This window comes from Manis javanica, chromosome 9 (genome assembly GCF_040802235.1).
Source record: "Manis javanica isolate MJ-LG chromosome 9, MJ_LKY, whole genome shotgun sequence".
Classification (NCBI taxonomy): Eukaryota; Metazoa; Chordata; class Mammalia; order Pholidota; family Manidae; genus Manis; species Manis javanica.
In genome coordinates, this window is record NC_133164.1 from 101,963,466 (window position 1) to 101,988,873 (window position 25,408).

General features: G+C 48.5%; 1 protein-coding gene across 5 annotated transcripts in view; it reads right to left on the minus strand.

Moving 5' to 3' along the window:
* Positions 1 to 19,023: 19,023 nt before the first annotated feature.
* The window catches only part of ZBTB7C (zinc finger and BTB domain containing 7C), a 328,498-nt gene continuing 322,113 nt past the window's right edge, over positions 19,024 to 25,408 (minus strand). For all 5 annotated transcript variants that reach the window (XM_037016809.2, XM_037016791.2, XM_037016816.2 and 2 more), the window contains one exon: positions 19,024 to 21,978. In XM_037016809.2, the coding sequence (XP_036872704.2) occupies positions 21,327 to 21,978 (652 nt within the window). In that variant the 3' untranslated portion in view covers positions 19,024 to 21,326. The remainder of the gene's footprint in view (positions 21,979 to 25,408) is intronic.

The window sequence follows — 25,408 nt, forward strand, 5'->3', positions numbered from 1 at the left end:
GGGCTGGATGCAGCCACAACCGCAGCATCGTCCGGATCCCTGTGGAGGCTTTTTGATGATCATCCCCCGGCACGAGTCCTCCAGAGAGTGCTGATGCCGGAAGCTCCTCCTCATATCGTATCTTAGTTCATTTTCTGGGTATCCAAGCTAGGCCTTGATCTTCTGCGTAGAAACAAACAGACCCTTTGCCCACACTTTGACATGCCCTCTATACCACTGTGCAGAACTCATTGGAGGTCAGCACACAGTAACTGCTTTTTTTTTTTTTTTTTAATTAAGAGAAAGGAATATTATCAGAAAAGAGTACCTCCATAGCTGATCATCTGACACCCTTTAAGTGATCAACATTAAGGATATTTAAAGCATGCGTTGATCTTTGATTTACCAATAGTTTTATCCTGTTAAGGAGTAATCCCCCTTTTCTTTCTTTCTTTCTTTTTTTTTTTTTTAAATTTTTAATCTACACTTACCTGAAGAATACTATGTTTACTATGCTCTCCCCTATATCAGGTCCCCCCTAACAACCACATTACGGTTACTGTCCATCAGCTTAGCAAAATGTTGTAGAGTCACTACTTGTCCTCTCTGTGTTGTGCAGCCCACCCTCCCCTTTCTCCCTCCCCCCCATGCATGCTAATCTTAATACCCCCCTTCTTCTTCCCCCCCCTTATCCCTCCCTGCCCACCCATCCTCCCCAGTTCCTTTCCCTTTGGTACCTGTTAGTCCATTTTTGGGTTCTGTAATTCTGCTGCTGTTTTGTTCCTTCAGTTTTTCCTTTGTTCCTATACTCCTCAGATGAGTGAAATCATTTGGTATTTCTCTTTCTCCGCTTGGCTTATTTCACTGAGCATAATACTCTCCAGCTCCATCCATGTTGCTGCAAATGGTTGGATTTTTCCACTTCTTATGGCTGAGTAGTATTCCATTGTGTATATGTACCACATCTTCTTTATCCATTCATCTACAGATGGACATTTAGGTTGCTTCCAATTCTTGGCTATTGTAAATAGTGCTGCGATAAACATAGGAGTGCATCTGTCTTTCTCAAACTTGATTGCTGCGTTCTTAGGGTAAATTCCTAGGAGTGGAATTCCTGGGTCAAATGGTAGGTCTGTTTTGAGCATTTTGATGCACCTCCATACTGCTTTCCACAATGGTTGAACTAATTTACATTCCCACCAGCAGTGTAGGAGGGTTCCCCTTTCTCCACAGCCTCGCCAACATTTGTTGTTGTTTGTCTTTTGGATGGCAGCTATCCTTACTGGTGTGAGGTGATACCTCATTGTAGTTTTAATTTGCATTTCTCTGATAATTAGCGATGTGGAGCATCTTTTCATGTGTCTCTTGGCCATCTGTATTTCTTTTTTGGAGAACTGTCTGTTCAGTTCCTCTGCCCATTTTTTAATTGGGTTATTTGTTTTTTGTTTGTTGAGGCGTGTGAGCTCTTTATATATTCTGGACGTCAAGCCTTTATCAGATCTGTCATTTTCAAATATATTCTCCCATACTGTAGGGTTCCTTTTTGTTCTATTGATGGTGTCTTTCGCTGTACAGAAGCTTTTCAGCTTAATGTAGTCCCACTTGCTCATTTTTGCTGTTGTTTTCCTTGCCCGGGGAGATATGTTCAAGAAGAGATCACTCATGTTTATGTCTAAGAGGTTTTTGCCTATGTTTTTTTCCAAGAGTTTAATGGTTTCGTGACTTACATTCAGGTCTTTGATCCATTTTGAGTTTACCTTTGTATATGGGGTTAGACAATGGTCCAGTTTCATTCTCCTACATGTAGCTGTCCAGTTTTGCCAGCACCATCTGTTGAAGAGACTGTCATTTTGCCATTGTATGTCCATGGCTCCTTTATCAAATATTAATTGACCATATATGTTTGGGTTAATTTCTGGGGTCTCTAATCTGTTCCACTGGTCTGTGGCTCTGTTCTTGTGCCAGTACCAAATTGTCTTGATTACTATGGCTTTGTAGTAGAGCTTGAAGTTGGGGAGTGAGATCCCCCCTACTTTATTCTTCTTTTTCAGGATTGCTTTGGCTATTCGGGGTCTTTGGTGTTTCCATATGAATTTTTGAATTATTTGTTCCAATTCATTGAAGAATGTTGCTGGTAATTTGAGAGGGATTGCATCAAATTTGTATATTGCTTTCGGCAGGATGGCCATTTTGACGATATTAATTCTTCCTAGCCATGAGCATGGGATGAGTTTCCATTTATTAGTGTCCCCTTTAATTTCTCTTAAGAGTGACTTGTAGTTTTCAGAGTATAAGTCTTTCACTTCCTTGGTTAGGTTTATTCCTAGGTATTTTATTCTTTTTGATGCAATGGTGAATGGAATTGTTTTCCTGATTTCTCTTTCTATTGATTCGTTGTTAGTGTATAGGAAAGCTACAGATTTCTGTGTGTTGATTTTGTATCCTGCAACTTTGCTGTATTCCGATATCAGTTCTAGTAGTTTTGGAGTGGAGTCTTTAGGGTTTTTTATGTACAGTATCATATCATCTGCAAATAGTGACAGTTTAACTTCTTCTTTACCAATCTGGATTCCTTGTATTTCTTTGTTTTGTCTGATTGCCGTGGCTAGGACCTCCAGTACTATGTTAAATAACAGTGGGGAGAGTGGGCATCCCTGTCTGGTTCCCGATCTCAGTGGAAATGCTTTCAGCTTCTCGCTGTTCAGTATAATGCTGGCTGTGGGTTTATCATATATGGCCTTTATTATGTTGAGGTACTTGCCCTCTATTCCCATTTTGCTGAGAGTTTTTATCATGAATGGATGTTGAATTTTGTCAAATGCTTTTTCAGCATCTATGGAGATGATCATGTGGTTTTTGTCTTTCTTTTTGTTGATGTGGTGGATGATGTTGATGGATTTTCGAATGTTGTACCATCCTTGCATCCCTGGGATGAACCCCACTTGGTCATGGTGTATGATCCTTTTGATATACTGTTGAATTCTGTTTGCTAATATTTTATTGAGTATTTTTGCATCTACGTTCATCAGGGATATTGGTCTGTAATTTTCTTTTTTGGTGGGGTCTTTGCCTGGTTTTGGTATTAGGGTGATGTTGGCTTCATAGAATGAGTTTGGGAGTATTCCCTCTTCTTCTATTTTGTGGAACACTTTAAGGAGAATGGGTATTATGTCTTCTCTGTGTGTCTGATAAAATTCCGAGGTAAATCCGTCCGGCCCCGGGGTTTTGTTCTTGGGTAGTTTTTTGATTACTGTTTCAATTTCTTTGCTTGTAATTGGTTTGTTTAACTTTTGTGTTTCTTCCTTGGTCAGTCTTGGGAGGTTGTATTTTTCTAGGAAGTTGTCCATTTCTTCTAGGTTTTCCAGCTTGTTGGCATATAGGTTTTCATAGTAGTCTTTAATAATTCTTTGTATTTCTGTGGAGTCTGTCGTGATTTTTCCATTCTCATTTCTGATTATGTTGATTTGTGTTGACTCTCTTTTTCTCTTAATAAGTTGGGCTAGAGGCTTATCTATTTTGTTTATTTTCTCAAAGAACCAGCTCTTGGTTTCGTTGATTTTTGCTATTGTTTTATTCTTCTCAATTTTGTTTATTTCTTCTCTGATCTTTATTATGTCCCTCCTTCTGCTGGCTTTAGGCCTCATTTGTTCTTCTTTTTCCAGTTTTAATAATTGTGATGTTAGACTATTCATTTGGGATTGTTCTTCCTTCTTCAAGTGTGCCTGGATTGCTATATACTTTCCTCTTAAGACTGCTTTCGCTGCATCCCACAGAAGTTGGGGCTTAGTGTTGTTGTTGTCATTTGTTTCTATATATTCCTTGATCTCTATTTTGATTTGTTCATTGATCCATTGATTATTTAGTAGCATGTTGTTAAGCCTCCATGTGTTTGTGAGCCTTTTTGTTTTCTTTGTAGAATTTATTTCTACTTTCATACCTTTGTGGTCTGAAAAATTGGTTGGTAGAATTTCAATATTGTGGAATTTACTGAGGCTCTTTTTGTGAGCTAGTATGTGGTCTATTCTGGAGAATGTTCCATGTGCACTTGAGAAGAATGTATATCCTGTTGCTTTTGGATGTAAAGTTCTATAGATGTCTATTAGGTCCATCTGTTCTAGTGTGTTGTTCAGTGCCTGTGTGTCTTTACTTATTTTCTGCCCGGTGGATCTATCCTTTGGGGTGAGTGGTGTGTTGAAGTCTCCTACAATGAATGCATTGCAGTCTATTTCCCTCTTTAGTTCTGTTAGTATTTGCTTCACATATGCTGGTGCTCCTGTATTGGGTGCATATATATTTAGAATGGTTATATCCTCTTGTTGGACTAAGCCCTTTATCATTATGTAGTGGCCTTCTTTATCTCTTGTTACTTTCTTTGTTTTGAAGTCTATTTTGTCTGATATTAGTACTGCAACCCCTGCTTTCTTCTCACTGTTGTTTGCCTGAAATATGTTTTTCCATCCCTTGACTTTTAGTCTATGCTTATCTTTGGGTTTAAGGTGAGTTTCTTGTAAGCAGCATATAGATGGGTCTTGCTTTTTTATCCATTCTATTACTCTATGTCTTTTGATTGGTGCATTAAGTCCATTTACATTTAGGGTGACTATTGAAAGATATGTACTTATTGCCATTGCAGGCTTTAGATTCGTGGTTACCAAAGGTTCAAGGTTAGCTTCTTTAGTATCTTACTGCCTAACTTAGCTCGCTTATTGAGCTGTTATATACACTGTCTGGAGAGTCTTTTCTTCTCTCCCTTCTTATTCCTCCTCCTCCCTTCTTCATATGTTGTGTGTTTTGTTCTGTGCTCTTTTTAGGGGTGCTCCCATCTAGAGCAGTCCCTGTAGGATGCCCTGTAGAGGTGGTTTGTGGGAAGCAAATTCCCTCAGCTTTTGCTTGTCTGGGAATTGTTTGATCCCACCATCATATTTAAATGATAGTCGTGCTGGATACAGTATCCTTGGTTCAAGGCCCTTCTGTTTCATTGCATTAAGTATATCATGCCATTCTCTTCTGGCCTGTAGGGTTTCTGTTGAGAAGTCTGATGTTAGCCTGATTGGTTTTCCTTTATAGGTGACCTTTTTCTCTCTAGCTGCCTTTAAAACTCTTTCCTTGTCCTTGATCCTTGCCATTTTAATTATTATGTGTCTTGGTGTTGTCCTCCTTGGATCCTTTCTGTTGGGGGTTCTGTATAATTCCATGGTCTGTTCGATTATTTCCTCCCCCAGTTTGGGGAAGTTTTCAGCAATTATTTCTTCAAAGACACTTTCTATCCCTTTTCCTCTTTCTTCCTCTTCTGGTATCCCTATAATACGAATGTTTTTCCTTTTGTATTGGTCACATATTTCTCTTAGTGTTGTTTCATTCCTGGAGATCCTTTTATCTCTCTCTATGTCAGCTTCTATACGTTCCTGTTCTCTGGCTTCTATTCCTTCAATGGCCTCTTGCATCTTATCCATTCTGCTTATAAATCCTTCCAGGGATTGTTTCACTTCTGTGATCTCTTTCCTGACATCTGTGATCTCCTTCCAGACTTCATCCCACTGCTCTTGCATTTTTCTCTGCATCTCATCCCACTGCTCTTGCATTTTTCTCTGCATCTCATCCCATTGCTCTTGCATTTTTTTCTGCATCTCTGTCAGCATGTTCATGATTTTTATTTTGAATTCTTTTTCAGGAGGACTAGTTAGGTCTGTCTCCTTCTCAGGTGTTGTCTCTGTGATCTTTGTCTGCCTGTAGTTTTGCCTTTTCATGGTGATAGAGATAGTCTGCAGAGCTGGTACAAGTGACCGCTGGAAGAGCTTCCCTTCTTGTTGGTTTGTAGCCTTTTCCTGGGAGAATAGCGACCTCTAGTGGCTTGTGCTGGGCAGCTGTGCGCAGACAGGGCTTCTGCTTCCTGCCCAGTTGCTTTGGGGTTTATCTCCACTGTTGCTGTGGGCTTGGCCTGGCTGGGGCTGTTCCTCCAAAATGGTGGAGCCCCATTAGAGGGGGAGCAGCCAGGAGACTATTTATCTCCGTAAGGGGCCTCTGTGCTCCCTGCTGCCCAGGGGGTTAGAGTGCCCAGAGATCCCCAGATTCCCTGCTTCTGGTCTAAGTGACCTGTCCTGCCCCTTTAAGATTTCCAAAAAGCACTCTCCAAACCAAAACAACAACAGCAACAATGAGAGAGGGAACAGAAAGGAAAAAAAAAAGAAAAAACACGCGATTTTTTTTTTTTTTTCCTCAGGTGCCGGTCCCAGGCACCCGCGCACTGGTCCTGCTGCCCTGTCTCCCTAGCACCAGGGTCCCTGTCCTTTCAAGGCTTCCAAAAAGCACCCACCCACCGGTCCCGCAGGGAAGGAACGCTCAATATTCTTGGTCCTCAGGCACTGGTCCCACGCACCCGCTCACCAGTCCCGCCGCCCTGCCTCCCTAGCACCGGGGTCCCTGTCCCTTCAAGGCTTCCAAAAAGCACTTGGCAAAAAGAGAGGAAAAAAAGGGGAAAAACGCGCGATTTCTTCCGTCCTCAGGTGCTGGTCTCAGGCACCCACCCACCGGTCCCACAGGGAAAAATGCGGGATATTCTTTGTCCTCAGGTGCCGGTCCCAGGCACCCGCTCACCAGTCCCGCCGCCCTGCCTCCCTAGCACCGGGGTCCCTGTCCCTTTTAGGCTTCCAAAAAGCACTTGCAGAAAAGAGAAAAAAAAAAGGGGAAAAACGCGCGATTTCCTCTGTCCTCAAGTGCCGGTCTCAGGCACCCGCCCACCGGTCCCGCAGGGAAAAACGGGGGATATTCTTTGTCCTCAGGCGCCGGTCCCAGCCACCCGCTCACCAGTCCCGCCACCGTGCCTCCCTAGCACTGGGGTCCCCGTCCCTTCAAGGCTTCCAAAAAGCGCTTGCCAAAAAGAGAAAAAAAAAAAAGGGGAAAAACGCGCGACCTCCTCCGTCCTCAGGCACCGGTCTCAGGCACCCGCCCCCAGGTCTCGCAGGGAGAAACGCGGGATATTCTTTGTCCTCCGGCGCCGTTCCCAGGCACCTCCTCACCGGTCCCGCCACCCTGCCTCCCCAGCAACGGGGGCCCGTCCCTCTAAGGCTTCCAAAAAGCGCTCGCCAAAAAAAAAACTGCTCCGGTTTCTCTCCACCCGCCGGGAGCCGGGGGGAGGGGCGCTCGGGTCCCGCCGGGCTGGGGCTTGTATCTTACCCCCTTCACAAGGCGCTGGGTTCTTGCAGGTGTGGATGTGGTCTGGATGTTGTCCTGTGTCCTGTGGTCTCTATTTTAGGAAGATTTTTCTTTGTTATATTTTCATAGCTCTATGTGTTTTTGGGAGGAGATTTCCACTGCTCTACTCACGCCGCCATCTTGGCTCCCGCCCCCCTGTGTTTACTTTTGTGTATGGGATTAAACAGTAATCCAGTTTCATTCTCTTGCATGTAGCTGTCCAGTTTTGCGAACACCAGTTGTTGAAGAGGCTGTCATTTCCCCATTGTATGTCCATGACTCCTTTATCATATATTAATTGACCATATATGGTTGGGTTTATATCAGGGATCTCTAGTCTGTTCCATTGGTCTATGGTTCTGTTCTTGTGTCAGTACCAAACTGTCTTGATTACTGTGGCTTTGTAGTAGAGCTTGAAGTTGGGGAGCATAATCCCCCCAGCTTTTCCTTCTCAGGATTGCTTTGGCTAGTTGGGGTCTTTTGTGGTTCCATATAAATTTTAAAATGATTTTGTCTAGTACATTGAAGAATGCTGTTGGCATTTTGATAGGAATTGCATTGAATCTGTAGATTGCTTTAGGCAGGATGACCATTTTGACAATATTAATTCTTCCTATCCATGAGCACGGGATGTGTTTCCATTTATTGGTTTCTTCTTTAATTTCTCTCATGAGTGTCGTGTAGTTTTCAGAGTATAAGTCTTTTACTTCCTTGGTTAGGTTTATTCCTAGGTATTTTATTCTTTTTGATGCAACTGTGAATGGAATTGTTTTCCTGATTTCTCTTTCTGCTAGTTCATTGTTAGTGTATAGGAATGCCACAGATTTCTGTGTATTCATTTTGTATCCTGCAACTTTGCTGAATTCAGTTATTAGATCTAGTAGTTTTGGAGTGGATTCTTTAAGGTTTTTCAATAATTATCTCTTAAAATTTACTTCTGACTTACTCTCTTTCTCTTCTCCTGCAGGGATATTAGTTATACATATGATGGATATTTTCATACCTATTTATCTCTTCTTCTCTTTTCTATATTTTCTATCTTCTGATATTGTCCTTCAACTGACGTTTTATTTTATCTTTCAGTTCACTAATCTTCTTTTCAACCACATGTAATCTGCCTTTAAACCTTCTCATCACACACATTCTTAATTTCATATAATGTAGTTTTGGTTATAGACTTAACAAGTGGGTTTTTAAGAATACTTTCCAATATCTGCCAAAATAATCTAACTTGTTATTTAATTCCATGAACATGTCAATCATCACTGTTTTGAAGTATGTTTCTAGTCATTCCCAAATCTGGATATTCTCTGAGTGTATTTTTATTGTTCACTTTTTTCTCTTATTTTTTGGTCAGATTTTGTCTTCTTGCAAGCTTGTTTCTGCTCAACATCATCTATGAAAAACAGTAGAAGTCAATTTGAAATTCTGAACAATATTATCCTCCTCTAGAAAGGATTTCCTTTTATTTCTTGTAGATATTAGGCTAAGCACAATTCACTGTAAGACATTCAAGGGTTTGGCAGGACCTCAGTACTGTGAGTCCTGCTATTTCCCATTCATTCATACCCTTAGGGTGTAGCCCTTTGGGATTTCAGCCCTTGATTTTACCAAGACCCTTCATTTTAAGTGGTCTCTAAACTCCTCGAATCTTGCTTCCTCAATTGCTTTCTGATGCCTTCAAGCAGTTGTGTGTGTGTGTGTGTGTGTGTGTGTGTTTCTTTAATAAACTTCAGATGTTCTAAATGATGTATGTGAATAGAAGTGTTGGTCGAGGATATCCTAGTTGGCCATTGACAGAAGTAGACTATTTAGCCCCATTTTGCATGAGTGATCCCAAACAGGTCAAATGCTGGGGCCATACAAAGGCAAAATTTCCATGCAGTTCTACATGAGGCAAACTCCTGCTGAATTCTTCTTGCTTTTCGTAGCTGTCAGTCTACACAGCAGCTCAGCGAGCTGACTGGTTGTTTTTGTTTCCCTTCACTTGGTGTGACTGGGTTATCTTGGCCTTCCTTATCTCTGTCCCTGGCTCTTGCCTCCACATCCACACTCTTTGCTTGATCTTTCTTTTCTGGACCTAACTCCCAGGCAGTCTGGAAGGGGACAGGCCTGCACCTGGGGGCGCAGGGTCTCCCACCTTCCAGCAGCTACAAGGGCCGATCTGAGAGCATCCTGGAAAGCCTCAGGGGACCACAGCTCAGGGTTGATCTTAAAATATTTATAACACAGACTTCTGGTTACTAATGTAGTAAAGGTCTGTATATTTTCTACAGATTAATATGTGGGATTTGTGAGCACACTTTTTATCACTGAGAACTCTGTTTATGGAGCCAGTGGCAGAGTGGCCCTGAGAGGAGACACATCCTGCCTGTGTCACGGTGTCACCGCCCTGCTGTACTTCTCTGGGTAGCCCCCTCTCCATGGTGCCCTCGGGGCTTCTGGGAAGCTTGCCTCCCTCCATAAATCAAGGTACAACACTGACTCAGGTCATGGAAATTTAATTTGTCTTCAGACAAAACTGAGAAGTAGATACATCTGTCTACTTAAGCTCCCTCAGGTGTCCTCTTCAAAGGCACCTTTCCTCATGCTCCGCCCGAGGCGCCTTTCCCTGCTTCCCATCCCGCACAACAGGGAGTTATGGGGAAGAGAGAGAGGATGGTCTCCCTAGAGAAAACACTCTGGCCAGATCCTATTCTGTTTATAAATGTTAACTGGCATGTCTACAGACAGGTAACCGATCCAACATAGAGAATAAAGCGAAAAATGGAGTGTGAACAGAAAGAAAGCCCAAGAGCTTATTCTGTGCCTGCAACTAAAGTAAAACTCCTGAGAATTAAAGGTTTTTGCAGAGATAGTCATGTGCGCACGTCTAAGACACAGCGATGATGACAAGGGCACGTGTGTGTGTGTGTGTGTGCGCTTGCATGTATGTGTGAGAAAAGGATAATTGGCAAGCTCCCCCCGACAGGAAAGGCAAAAGCAGGAGCAGTCGTGTGTGTTTCTCAGTGATTTGACCTGAAGGGCCTCCCCGGTGGGTTATTCTGGTCTTGGACTCATTCTCCAAATACTTACATCACACCCCTGGATTATGCACGTGCCGCCTTTTGGGCAGACTCAATTCTGGACAGAGATGAGGATGGTCTTTGATTGGGAAATTAGTCCCCTTTCAAATGCTCCTTGGCACAGAAGCATGGAATCTTGCAGCATGAGAGCAGAAAAAATCCCCAGGGATCATCTTGTCCACCCCCTCACTTTCCAGATGATAAAATACAGATTTAGAGAGTTGAAGTAACTTTCCCAAGGTTGCACAGGGAGAGAATCAGTGGCAGAGGAAGGCTTGGAAAGCAACCTTGTAATGTCTGCTAATCCCATCAGCTATCCTTAGCAGTAGTTAAAATGAACAAACAACAACCACAAAAAAAAACTATTGAAAATGATAAATGATAAAGGAAACATTCAGAAGTCCCCAAATCATGAATACGTGGCTTTGAAATACAATACTCTGAACCAATGCTTGGACCCTGTCACTGGCGTCAGAAGCCCAATTGACATTTGTTTCTCATGTGAGCAGGTGAGAGCGACGGGATGTGCCCACTGTTCTCAGGCCGAGCGCTCTGCCTGCAGTCAGCCTGTCACTTCCTGGTGATCCTGCGTTCAGTCACTCTCTCATCTGGGGAGACACCTCTAGGAGCACGTACTGAAGTGGGCAGAAGCAGGAGGCCCAGAAACATTCTTCTGCTGCCTCTCGGGAGACCTGGGCTGTCGCCTCCGCGTGGGTGCGGCTGCCTGGGGCTCTGCCTCCGGAGCATGATGCCTGCAGGAGGCCATATTCGTGGAACGGCAATTTCTCAGGCTGGTTCTGCTGCTACTGTTCTGCCTTTTTGGTTCCCCCCAATTTTCAGAGACTAGCTCCCCAACTTCGCCTTAGTCCTCTGAGCTACAGTATCCTTTAAACAAATTCCTTCTGCTTCATTGTTGGTCTCCCCTGGCTTGTATACAGGAACCTGACTGATGCGATGCATCTGAAGGAGGATGAACAGCCTCCACAAGTCCCGGCCTGTCGGGCTGTTGCTGGCCCGCTCTTATGTATGTCTCATTATAAGGATTAGAGAGACATTTGTCTTTGATGTCCCAATAAAATTAAGTTGGCGGCTATAATTAAGTTTTGCCAGTGCCTACAGCCTTGCCCCAGGGAAAGGAATTTTAAAGGTCAGAACATGTAAGGTACAAGCGGTCCTTGCCCCGATTCACGCAGTGACCAGCAGGACTCAGGATTACTCACCCAACTGAAGAGACCCACCTTCAGGTCGGGGGCTGATAGGGCAGTGCCAGCTGGCATGAGGGAGGGACTTAGTTCATCCTCCTCTCTTAACTGGCATCAGGACTCAGGCTGGGCTGTGGGGATACCACAGGTATCGTGGGAAATCAGCCAGGGAGGCCTCCTCTCCATCAGAGGACAGTGTAGAGTTGAGGTCCCAGTGGGGAGTGACAAGTCAAGATTTGGACACTGCCACTCCAGGGGCACTGTCCACCTGCAGAAGGGACCTTGCCCTTCTCCCTCACCTCTCTTCTCTGCTGGTTCCCAGAGGAGCCAGAAACAGTAGCTAGTGGGCATGTGAGGATGTGGTGCAAAGAGTGGAACATATTATAGATTGAATGCTTGTGTCCCCTCCAATTTCCTATGCTGAACTCCTACCCCCATGTGATGGCATTAGGAGGTGGAGACATGGGGAAGAGAGTGGGATTAGGTGACGTCATGTGGCTAGGGCCCTCATGATGCCATAGTGCCCTTAGAATTGTCATGAGGGAGGTTTTGCTTCCTCTCTGCTCTCTGCAGGGGATACAAGAAGATGGCCATCTGCAACCCAGAGGCTGGCCCTCACCAGAACTGTGAGAAGTACATTCCTGTTGTTTATAAGCCCCCAGTCTGTGGCGCTTTGTGACAGCCTAACCAGACTAAAAGAATCTCTTGATCTCGTCCCCACCGCAGAAGCCTGAGCTTGCTTAGGGCCTGAGCTGCCAGAGGAAGCATAGGGGACATGCAGGGAAGGGCGAGAGATGGAAGTCTGATGCTGGATAGGGCTGGACTGTTCAGGTGACTGAGAACGAGGCTTGTCTCATACCTGAATGTGACAGACAACTCACAGGATCATCTCCAAGTGTGGAGTCGGAGAGGTGGGACCCAGCGGAGTCCAGCGGAGGGCAGTTGGGGAGGGGAATGAGGCCCCTTCGGGCTGACGCCTTACTGCATCCACTGCTTCAGTACAAAGCAGGCACCTTCAGGGTGAGTCAAAATGCAAACAAGGTGTCAGGCCCACCTGTCCACGCCAGCCGGCCACATCCCTGCCTTCCTTCATAGAGCCTGTGGGACCACCAGGGCTTTCCTTTGTTTTTTTTCCTAAGACCTGCAGGGCCTGAGTAAGAATCCCCAAGGAGGTCCATGTGTCATATGACTAAATAGGTAAACATGTAAGTCAGGCTAACAAATTGTTAAATAAATCATGCTCTGTCTTTCTATGTTGACAAGCACACCTTCATAAAGATCTGGGAAGTCAGCCTTTCTGCTTTATTGTTGGTCAGAGCCAGCCTACTAGCCTACAGCCACCCATTTCTCTTACCACCCTGTTTCTGTCCTTCCTGTACCATGAAAGAGGTCTTGCATGTGAACACTCCAGTCCACACATCTAAGCTCTGAACATCCTCCCTAGCAAACAGCCACCCCTGCTGTCGTTCAGCTTAGAGGCAGTGGGGGGACTCCAGAAGCAGTCAGCCCTGAGAAAGAAAGACTGGGGCAAGGGCCAGTGGGCACTGGGCACGGGCACCGGCTTGAAGCTGTTTGGGCAAGGAACTGAAGCTCCCAGGTAAGCTGCACATGCACTGTTCAGAAAAAGCACAGACTCCTAGAGAGCACCTTCCCCCAGCCTCTTAGAGGCTGGGCCCCACAGGGAGCTCTTTAAAACACGGGGCCTGGGCAGGGGCGTGCTGATCAGCCAAAGGGTAGCACTGGTGACCCTCTCCACTATGACCCCTTCTTTCCTGGCCTGAGGGCTCCTTCCCACACGGGTGGCCGGCCGCAGAGTGGTCCCTGTTGTGCCTGCAGAGGGAGCTGGGCTGTAAGAGGGCAGCCACATGCGATCAAAGTTCTGAGCTGAATGGGTCTCCCTGGGTGTCTTCAGACAGCTTTACATACCAGGCAGGCAGACCCTGGGAAATTAGGAGCTCTATATTCTGATTTTAAGGGGATGTTGTGTCACTTTCTTCTCCCAGTTTTCCCACAGGAACTGGCAATTGATTAACCATCATCATCAGATTATCCAGAACAACTCAGATAGTCATGGGGCCAGTAAGTGTCCAGGTCTCCTCCCCACCTTCCCTGATCCCCTCCTTCCTTCTTCTTCTATTTGAAGAATAAGGAAAAGCAAAAGGAAAAAGGTAAGGAAACATCAATAAGCTTAATTATCTTAGATGTTATCAATGGATCAGAGAAGAGGGAAGAAAGGAAACTGAGGTTGATTGAGTGCCTGTTAAACGGTGGCCGGGGCTGGCGATCCACATGCCCCTCCAGCCACATCCAGGTAGCTGTTGTCACTTCCTTTCTATGAATAAAGAAGCCACGTGGAGCAAGGCTGCGCCCTAACACAGTATTCCAGTGCTGACAGAAACCCGGGGTCAGTCTGCAGCGCCCTGAGGGCAGAAGGCTGGACCTGAATGCAGACCATGAACAGCCTTCTGAATCCTTTCCAGCTGCTAGGACTTCCCTGGGAGAGGAAGCAATGGTTGTGAGCCCTGTGTCCCCCCATATATGGCACATTTATATTCTTTCTTGCTATGCTACCCCACCTCCGTCAACGCTGCACCTCCTCTCCCACAAAGGCCCACCTACATGGGACATCCCAGCCATCAGGAAATGAAAATGCACATTTGCATCTCAGAGTGTGGCTCCTAGAAAAGTGATGTTGGAATGGCAAAATAAAAAAAAACGTTTTCATTAACACACACACTCCGGCTCTGCTACGTCGAGTAAATGAGAAAACCTCATTTTGATGTGAGAGGCTCAGCACGGAGCTGGCTTCTCAGCAATGGTGGTGAGGTGGGGGTTAAAGCCCTGGGCCCCCGACTAGATGAGAAAGCTGACGGCTGTGTCTGCTGGGAGGAGGAGGGGACAAAGGCCGTCCATGCCGATGAACCGTACTGTTTGGGAAGCCAATTTTGAACGTCTCATGGGCTCGGGGCAGGGGCAGCTGTGAATGAATGCTGACCAGAGCTGTTGTGGGCAGGGGGCAGGAGGAAAACTGCCAGGATGAGCTTCGTCCAAAGAGACTTTGATGCCCGGTGGTCCTTGCCTCATTCTGGTCCCCCATTTCTAAGGGGACAGTGCAGCGCAGTGGCCAGGAGTCAGCAGGCCCAGGCTCTACCCTGACCCTGCCAGAGCTCACCCTGCGGCCCTGTCCTCACAGCTCTGTTGCTGGGAGCTTTGGGTCCCTCATCTGCAAATGAGGGTATGGATATGCTTATGGATGTGCACTGTATGGCTATGTGACATGCTGTAAGGCCACCCGACATTTTTGGAACCGTCCTCCATGTCATGAATCTTTCCTTCTCAAGGAAGAAGCCAGAAGCTGACTTTCCCAGTTAGCTTGCAATGAGGCCAAGGCATGGAGCTGGAGCTCTTCTATCAGATGCACCGGGACAAGATGTCAGGTCGCAGAGAGCAGTACAAGAAGTCCAGGTGGATGGAATCTGTTTTCTGGGGAGAGTAGTGGTAGAGAGTGGTCCACAGGGCAGAGTCTCAGTGTCTCAGGCCCGGGTGTGAGTGGGGTGAGCGGTGGGGTTTCCACCTAGTAGCAATCCAATCTCTGCTGGAGCATCTGACACAATGTGGTTTGGGGTTATTCTGGCTTCCTACCTTCCAGGCCATGCACTTTGTGCAAGTTTGACAAGGGTACCCCTTCTATACACTTTACTGCCATCTGCTGGAAAAGTGCTATGGTATACACGTCTAGTATATATTTAAAAATATGCAAATCTGTCAAAGGTTTGACTAGCATCCTTTCAAAAGTGTTATTGTGCAGTACACAACCTGTACAACTGTTCTTGGTGACCCTGCACACCTGACTCTTTGGCCTTGTGGCGATTCTGCAAGACACTTAATCTCCTTTAATAAATGCCTTTGCTACTTAAGCTACCTGGAGTTCTGATGTTTGACTAAGATCCCTAACTGATATAAATAGGGATAATGATATGCGCCTGAAAATGTTAAAACCCAGCTGACCAATGGATATGCGAATCCTCTCAAAAGGCACACAGCACTTGTTTCAGAATGTTGGTGCTTAATTTATTAATTTTTAGAGGAACATGAGAAAGGGGTCTGATTGACTTTATCTTCCTTCTTTATTCCAGAAACTCTATTTATTTATTCTTTTGTTTTTGTTGTCAGGGTCAGAGTTCATGGTCAAATAGAGGAATCACAAGGATGAAAATGGGAGGGTGCATCATAAATATTCCAGCAGAGAGACTTGAAGGGAAAATGGCATTTTCAGGTCTTGTTTGGCAGTGTCTCCATTGTTACGAAGAGTGATGACATCAGCCTGTGTACCATTTGTCTGCTGGCTGTGCGTGTATGTGTGTGCGTGTGCGTGTCTGACTGCAGATAAAGTGATCAGTGTCCAGGTTCTCCAGGGTCGTGCCAGATTAGAGATGTTTTGTCCTTACTTGTCAGTCCATTTCTGGGCCTATATTTTTTGGTTTAGGCCATGTGGATGCTGTCCCTGAAGGTCACAAGGTCACAGGGCTGGCCAGGATGTGGTGAGGAGGAAAGTGAGCAGGGTCACCTGAAGGAATCCTCTCCCTATCAGTTGCTGGAAATTCATGTTTGACCCAGTCCTCAATGCTTCAGACTTGCAAGGAGGGCAAGAAGCTTTCTGCTTGCTTTCTGCATCCCCCCTCCACTCCTGCACCCCTAAGCAGAGTGGGAGAGTGGGGTAGGTGGGGGGGGTGCCCTGGGCAGGCTGGTAACTGCCATGAGTTCGAGATTGTCTGTCCAAATCAGCCACCCTTGATTGCTGCTTGAGACGGGACATGGGTTTGCTCAGGGCCTGCTCACCCCGAATGAGGAGTAGGTGGCCACGAAGGCCAGGAGAGGGAGCCTGGGAGTCACCTTACTCTTGGTGGCTTCCTTCAAGTTTTGGACAGAGTCGAGAAGAGAAAGAACACCACATCTTGAAGGGCAGCTGGAGTAGGAAGTGGCACTGGGAGAAGGGGAGATGGAGACACCTGGTGGGTGTGGGGGGAGGCACTGCACACAAACATCTTCAATTCCTGAATTTGCCAGGGCGCCTCTGACCCTCTGCTTGCATGTCACTCCTGGTGAGTGACAGGCTTTTCACACAGGGAGCTTGTGGCCCTGCTGCCTCCCTGCCAGCTCTCCTGCTTTCCCTTCCGAAGCCCTGGCTCTACCTGGCTTGCAGGAGGGAAAGTGCACACAAGGCCAGCACCCAGGTGTGCCTGTTTTTGGAAAGGCCCGGCTGCCTGAGGTGCAGGGAGCTCAGGGAGGAAGAGTTGGCAGGGTCCGGGAGAGGAGGAGTGGGGCTGCGCAGGTGTGTGTCAGGATGTGTCTTGGACCTCTGCTGGTGGAGGCCTTGTCCTCTGTGAGGCCAGGCCCTGGGGTTGGAAGAAGGCCAAAGAGAGGGACAGTCTTACTTCTGTTGGTTCATGACTGTTCTCCTGTCCCATAATCAGGGACCCAACATAAGTGACGGCTTTGTCTACACAGCGTCCTGTTTCTCTGGCTCCAAGTTGCTGGGTGGTCACTGGGTGGGGGGAGAGGGAGCAGGCTGCCCTGGGCACCAAGTTGAGTTTTGTGAACTGGTCCCAACTCAGCTTTTTCATTTGTCAGCCACTCTTCCTGGCACCATCCCTCTTCTGTGGCCATGTCAGGATGCACATTAGCCCTTGCACGAATTAGACAGAAGGGGCCCAAGGAGCAGACCACCTAGAAAGCTCTCCTTCCATGCAGGACTCTTCTCTCTGGCATTTTTGAAGGCTTCCAATGACTGAATGCTCACTCCCTTGTCAGGGACCTCATTCCTTCCTAGGACAGCTCCAGATGTTTGAAGTTATCTTCCTTCATGTGGAATCTCTCTCCTACTGGTCTGATTTGGCCAAACTCTTGTTTTAAAAATGTTTCCTTTATTTGAGAGACCTTCAGAAATTTCAAGGCCTGTTCTACCTCCAAGCCTTCTTTTCCTGGTGAAGATGCACACATTTCAGTGGCCTCATTGTCCTACCTTCACACCCCTTCCCTCTACTGCAGGTTTGTCTGTTGTTGGCACCCCATCTCCCTTAGCATCTTGGGGCTTGAGACAGTAGGCTGCACCTAGCAGGGCTCCATAGAACACCCGCCTGGCCAGGACTAGAGGAGATTAAACTCATTTGAGGAGTTCAGGAGCCCCCAGAGGTCAGAACATTGGGCCTGCTTCCCTAGCCCTTATCTGTGCTCACCTAGAGCCCTCAGTGGACACTGGCTTGCAGAATGAGGACTGGTGACCCTGGAATGCCTGGGCTGAGTGGAGTCAAGTAGCTGGCCTTGTATTCCTTGCAAGGGGCTATGCTGACCTCCAAGCCCTTAGCCCTGAGCTCCCAACCCTTAAAGCTGCAGGGTAGCCAAAGAAAATCTGACTTTACTAGAAGATTCCTGGAAAAAGACAAGTAATATAACTGACAAGTAGTTGAAGATGACATTTTTATACAAGACAAGTGTATTATGAGATAGGACATAGAAGCATGAATTGCAAATTGAGAGGAGTTTTACACTATGGGAAGGTAGTTTCAGGCTCGCTCTTTAGAGTTCAGTCCCCAGGCCCCCAACTGACTGGTCTCCTCTGTTGAGGGGTGTTTGGGCAGAAAACTCTGAGAAGCTGCGATGTTCATTCTACTTTGTTATTAGAGGCAGGACAGTGAGGAGCAGAGTGGAGAAGTGATTGGCCTGATGACACACAGCTTGGAGGAGTCTGTTTGAAACCCAGACTTATTCTTTCCACTGCACCAAGAAATGCTGTCCTTGGGTTATAAGAATGCCAACCACAGTAAGAAAGGGGATCGAGGACAGAAAAGGGCCTTGGGGGGGACCCTCGGTTATCCAGAAGACACAGCTCAGAGAATGGTTTCACTCAGAGAGTCTCTGCTCTGGGCTCTGAGTAGAGCTGACCCCATTTAGCGACAGAAGTGTATTTCCTTACCTCTTTCAGGATCTAGTGTTCCTTCCTCCCCCGGGAAGGAGGCCCAGGTGAAAAAGGAAGAGAAGTCCAACTCCACCACCAGGAAATGAGAGGAAGAAGGTGGCCAAGGTGACAGGCCACTGGAGGCCACTCTGGATGCCATGCCAGGGAACCGGTAGGATTGGCTGTGTTAAAATGGTCAGTAACTCACAACTTTACCTTGCTCACACACCACAGGCTGTACCTGCCTCACGCACATGCGCGTGCATGCATGAGCACGTGCGTGTGCACGCGCGCGTGCACACACACACGCACACACACACAGTCCTGCCCTTAGGCTCACCGTGCCTCATACAGCTGAAATGTAGGAGACCACTGAAGAACTGAGTCCTGGCTTTCCCACCATTCAACCACCCACTGATGCCTGAAATACGAGTTGGACAGGGGATGTCAATCTTAACCAGGGAATTAAGCCAGCATAGCTTTCTTTTCCTCAAAACATTGTCCTTCAAATTATTAAATAAGGGTCAAAGGTTTGTGTCTTTTGTGAAGGTGTCATCAAAACTTAAAGCAACGCACATCTCCAGACTGGCTTCTTTCCCCAGCTGTCACACAAGTGCAACTCTCAATATAATTTAATCAAGTCAATTGATACTGTTTAATAAATAGGCCAGAAAATTAGCTGAGAGTTTTTCTCGGCGGGATGCGGCGTGCGACCAAAGTTATGGAAGATTGTCCCTTGATTCACTAAGGCAAACTTTGTTGTGTCATTTTACATAAAGCAATCACATAAAAAAAAAGAGTTATAAATAGAAAAAATTCCAAAGTTCTCCCACAGACAGACAGGGAAATTGAAACATCCAGAAAAAAAATATATGGCAACCAAACAACCACCCCTATCCTCCAACCCAATTGCTTCATGTTCTCCTCGATCACACAGGACTCGGCATCTCTGGGCATTTTACAGTGTACAGCTCCAAGCTGCAGCCAAGAGAACACAAAAAGAACTAACCAGTCATCTGAAAAATTGAGTTTATAAGAAGTCATTACCTTTACAAAATAAAAACAAAAGCCCCAACACCACTGGATCCCAATTTGTTCATTTTCCCTTGCTTTCTTTTAAAGTTTGGGTCAGTCCCAGTCCCTTGGCTGATGGGGGAAACCAGGCATGTTGGCTGGGGAGTCCTAGAAGCAAGTGTCAGAAACAGAGACAGGAATCTTAGAGGTGGCTGCCGAGGCAAATGACGTCTGAAGACGAGAGGGTGTCAGAAGCAGTTCCCTCGGGCTGGCACGGCATCTGGTGGTATGTGGAGTCAGGGGTCTCCTCTGTGGAGCTGGGAGAGTGACGGAGTCTGTGGTCTTCTCAGGCCTTTTTGTTTCTTGTATTTGCTGAGGGAGAAGCCAAGGCAATGGGAAGAGCCGAAGTCTTTTGTGCCCACAGCTCCTGGACTGGGGACTCCAGCTGTGGGCAATCCATGCACATGAACTCCCCTCCCTTCTGGGCTTCTGAGACAAAAGCAAACTCAGCAGGAAAAGGGATGGAAGGCAGGAAAGGGGAGAGAAGATCAGGAAGGCACTGGACCAGCAGAGCTGTCTTCCTTCTCAGGATCTGCTACAAACGCAAGGGCCACGGAGGGTGTGTGGACACGCCTAACTCACAGAGCCCTTCAAGCCCACATTGGAGCCAAGGCTCTGCTTCCCTGCACTGACGGGAGCCAAACACTCCAGTTTCTCGCCTGGAGGGACACGGGAGAGGCTGTGAGTGTTCAAACACAGTGCAGGGGATGATCACCAGCAGTGCCAAAGCCCTGAGAAACCTGCAGCTCGAAAAGCAAACGTAAGGTCTGTTTCCAGGAATCAGAATGGAGGGAGGCAGCTGCCAGGTGTTAAGAGGCGGCCCCGACCCTTCTTGTCGGCCCCAGAGGTCCCAAGAGACCTACGGCATTGGAGGGGGCATGTGGAATTGGGGTAAATGCTAACTAGTCATCCCTCAGCCCCAGCGGCCTGCCTAGGAAGGAGGGTGGTATTTGGAGTTCTCTAGAGCTGCCTGGGGTCTGTGGACAAACCTCACCCCAGCTCTCTGTCACCCCTGTTTAGTTAGAACACATTTCTCACCTGGGCTAAAATAAAGGTGGATGTGATAAAACTAAATCCAGTAAAATAGACGGTTTCTCCAGGGACTTTAGGAATACAAAGCTCCTATGTTCTCAGCAGTTCTCTTTGGAGGGACAGGTGTGTTTGTATGTATGCATGGGAGGGTGGGAGAGGGGTAACTAAATCACCAGCCCTCCTTCATAGCAGGGTGAAACCAGGGTACAGATGGCTGACCTGTCCAACGTCACAGGACAGTGAAGGGAAAGTGGGCCTGGACTCCAAAACCTTTGCTCTGGACTCTAGGAGGCCTCCCTGCCAGTAGGGCATTTCCCATAAGGATCCCAGGACCGTTGGAGACAGGAAAAATGGCCCATCAGAGCAGTGTCTGTAGGGACTCTGCCACAGGGTGGTGGGGCTTAACCAGGGTGTGTGCCCCCAGGCCCTTGCCCTCATCTCTGCTTCATCTGGTCTGCCTTGGGCCAAGCCACATCCCTCCAGCTAGCTTCCACACACGCCAAAGTGCTCTTGGGCACCCAGCCTGTGGCCTCCTCTGGGGCTTGGGCCTGTATGAGTGTTTGTGTGAAAGCCAGAGAGATCAGGGAGAGGTCAGGGAGAGGCCAGGCCCTGAACTCCAGGCCCTTTGCATGGAGATGCCCGTCTTGGACACCAGCAAAAGGGAGGCGGCTCGGCTGCCTCAGGCCTGGAACATATCGTGGCTGCTGCTACTGTTCTGTCCTTTTTCCTCTGTGATGTAGAATAAAAAGCTCAGACCCCTTGGGTGGGGCAGGGTTGGCCTAGTGGGAGAGGGACAGAGCTGCTGGACTGGGGTTTTCAAGGACCAGCCTAGTTGTTGGCTTCAGACATGGAGGCCACATGGTTGAGGCCGGTGAGCCCCGGGAGGCCCGCCAGGCCCGTGGCCCAGGGGTCGGCCAGCGGGAAGTAGGGCCGCGCTGCTGCCACGTTCTCGGCCAGCGCGAAGGCCAGCAGGCCCCCTGCGTTCCTCTCGGCCTCCAGCTGGGCGCGCCCGAACAGCTTCATCTGTGTCTCCTCGAACTGCCGCTCTAGCTCCTGCAGGCTCAGCGCGCCCTTGGGCGCCGCCAGGAAGTGCTTGGCAGGGCTGGGGCCCGGGAGGCACACGGTTGCCCCACCCAGGTGGCCACCCACGTCGCCCAGCGCCGGCGGCATCACGAAGGCTGCTTTCTCAGCACCCGCGCCGCCGGGCCCGAAGAGCAGGCTGGCGGCCCTCCAGGCGGCAGGCTTGCGGCCGCGCCGGGGCCGTGCCATGCGGCAGCTCTGGCGCTTAATGTGGCGGTGCAGATGGTCAGAGCGCGTGAAGCTCTTGTAGCAGAACTCACACTGGTAGGGCCGCACGCCCGTGTGGATGCGCATGTGGTTCTTGAGGTCGTAGTTGTGCACAAACTTGGCGTTGCAATGGATGCACAGGTAGGGCCGCTCCCCCGTGTGCTTCCGCATGTGGATCTTCAGCTTGTCCTGCCTGCAATGCACAGCCGGGAGTCAGTCCCCACGTGCAACACCAGACCACGGAACCCCTTGGCAACCCCTTCCTCCAGAACCTGCTAAGGCTCCCTACTGCCCTGGTGTCCAACCCCAGGAATGGGACCCATGCAGGGATTTACCTTCAACCCCTGCCCCACCCTAAACAGGTGTGGCTGCTCACCTGGATTAGCGGGCTGGAGAGGAACAGTGTCCTAAAAGCCTTCTTCACTCCAGAACTCCTTTCACATGTACGCTCAGAGTAAGGAAGCTCCCACTCTGCCAGAGGCCTGTCTTATAGACTGGAAAAATAGACCTGCTGGGGGACCCGTGTCCCCACAAGCCAGAAGTCTTTCCTCTGTGCAGGGATGCAGCGGCGGCCTCTGAAACTGGATTGTATCTTAATCTCACACCCACTCCTTCCAGGCAATGGTCTTCCCTCTGCGTTGTCCTGTGCTTTTGCCCAGCCTCTGGTCCCGTCCCAGCCTCTGGGCTGTTGAGATCCGCCTGTCCTCAACACTAACCTGGCAGGCTATGGATGCCGGGCACACCTTGTACAAGCCTGCACTGTGGTTTCTTATCCCAAGTGGGGGCTATCCTCTTCACAGACAAATCCCAGGGTTTACAAAAGAGCCAGGTGTGACAAGAATGCAGCCTGATGTAGGACAAAGCTTTTCGGGGTTTAAGTGATATTATTCAGGGGTAAGGTATAGTGTAGGGGTGGGGCTCCCACCGGGGTCTGGGGGGCCCTGCTCCAGCTGCAGACCTTGCACATTAGTGATCTTAGGCAAGTTACTTAACCTCTCTGCCCGGAGGTGCACCTAGCACCGGACAGCCGTTCCTACTGTCCAGGGCTGATGGAGAGAATCTGGGTTTGTGTGAGCTAGATTCAACATGCCTCCTGGTGGAGTGGGAAGGAACACTGACATCACAGCGGTGGGGTTCCTAAAGATGGACCACTGCCTCAACCAGTCCGAGTCTTTCCAATTGGCTGAGGTAGACACAGCTGAGCTGCAAGAATTCCTCTCAGGGACATCCTTCCTGCCCAGGCCCCACAGGCCAAGGAGTGCTGTGTCTGGTCTCCCACTTCCTCCCTGCAGGTATGGCTTGTGTGTCTGGCTATAATTTTTGGCTCAGGTTTGAGGTTGGAACAGATGTGGAGCCCAGGTGTCCACCCTAAAATGGCCACATGTAAACCACACTCTGTATAATCCCAGGACAGCATAGGAAGTCCTGGTCACCTGGCATCCCCTGGCCACTAGAGGTCTCACTGGATCTCCTTTTTGGACTGGTTCCCCAGGGGCGGGGTAGGAGAGAAAAGGATATCCAGTGTACCCTGGCAGGGAGGAGGGCGTGAGGACCTGAGAGGACAGGTCCACCCCTTCCCGCTGTGCTCACAGGAAGGCTGGTGGGCACCTGGGAGGTGGGACGGAGAGGGGAGCAGGGTGGGCGGGAGGATGAGTGAATGCGGCTGCCTGAATCTGGCTGGAGAGCTGTGGGTCCTGCTTAAAATCCCCCACGGCTACCCCTGTCCAATGGCCTGTGTGCCCATTTACCCCTTAGCCTGGCTCTCAAGGCTCCTTACAGCTCACCTCTTCCATTTACAAGTTCTGGGACCCTTGGTGACCACAGTTAACTATACAGTATTGAATACTTGAAAGTTGCTAAGACAGTAGATCTTAAATGCTCTCACCACATGCACACAAAATGGTGACTATGTAATAAGATGGATAACTACTGGGGTTATAACACAGGGTGGGGGCCATGAGGTGTGCTTTTGCCTTAGCTGCCCCTCGTGCCTGCAGAGCTACCACCCTGTTCCTGTTCCTGTCGCCCTGTCTTACTAGGAGTCTAGACAGCGAGCTGATGCCTGAGGCAGCAAATTCATGGACAAGGAGCACTGGCTCCTGGCTGATGCAGGAAAGGGACCCGGCTCTCGGGCATTCCTCTGTGTGCTATTCATTAGCAGGTGCTTGCTGCGCACCAGGAAGTTATGCCTGACCTCACGGAAGCCTGAGAAGTCAGTTTCCATCATTCTCATGAGGAAATGGAGGCAGCGAGAGGTGCAATCATGTGTCCATAGCTTTCCTGATCTTAGGCAGTATCTGAATGGACTCATAAAGCTGGGAACAACCTTAGGGAGCCCCTGCTCCAACCCTCTTATGTTACACAGGGGGAAACTGAAGCCCCGAGCTGGGGAGACTTGGCCAAAGTCACACAGCTCATTAGAGGCAGAACTAGGTCCTGAACCTAGGGTTCCTGCTCAGCACTCCAGTGCTCTTTCCCAGGTGCCACCATCTGCCAAGAACTAATGAGCACTCTATTAGTGCGTTTAGCAGCACCTGTGTGCCAAGTGCTGCTTCTCATTCAGCATGGGGCATGGATGGTTCTAGAACTTGCTTTGATAAGAACCTGTCAGATGCTTCTACACAGTGCACAACAATGAAGGTAGATGGTGTTCGTGGTGTGTTTGTTGACTGACATGACCTGCTGTGCAGGGCCAGTTCTCAGAACTCCCCAGCTCCAAATCCAACATGCTCCTCTTCCACCCTGAACCCCTTTCTGCCATCTCATTCCTTTATCCTGTGCCAGGGAGCCCACCCAGGTCACATGCACCCAAGCCTTGATTTGCATTCCCCCTTCTAGCCCAGAGAACTCAGTGCTGGGAAGGACGACGGGCCAGTCCTTATGAGCTCATCCCAAGTGGAAGGAAAGGGCTGTGGGGGCTCCATGAAGGCTCCCAGTCTGCACAGTGCTTTCCCAGCACCACCCCCCAGACTTCTTGGTAACCTGATGGTCTGAGACAAACTCTCTTCCTGCTGCCACTGCTAATGGCATTACATTATCTTAATAAGGTCCCCAGAGCTGCCAGGAGTGGGACTAAAAGGAAAATACAGGGAAAAAAAAAAAGCAAGCAGTGGCCAGGCTCCTGGCCTTGCTTTGCAAGCAGACAGCTGTCGGCTACAGGCGGTGAGCAATATCTGCCTGTGCTGTAGTAGGCAGGGTGTTGGAGACTATAAGCTGCAGGCTTTATGGGACATTGATAGAGGATCCTGTGGAAACTGGTGTGATCACGGCTTGCCAGAGAGTGGCTTCTCAGGGGGCAAAGATGTGCAACCCTCTTCCAGGCTGGGGTGTGACCACTGTTGTGTGGGGCCTGACCGCTTCTCAAACCTTTCAGTTTCTGCCCTGCCAGAGGGGCCTGGAGCTCCTCTGAGGGCCAGGCTGTGGGCGGGATGTGGGGGCTACAGGAGGGACGACCGCCCAGCCATGCTTGTTAGGAGCTCCTCTGACAGGCTGCCGGCACTCAAGGACCAATGTGGCAGGAATTAGGAGGCATTAAGAGTCATCTGAGAGCTTTGGGGCCCAGGCCCAGGTGGCAGTGATGATGGCTGCTGTTGGGGCAACTAGGGGGCCCCCCGGTGGTTTGG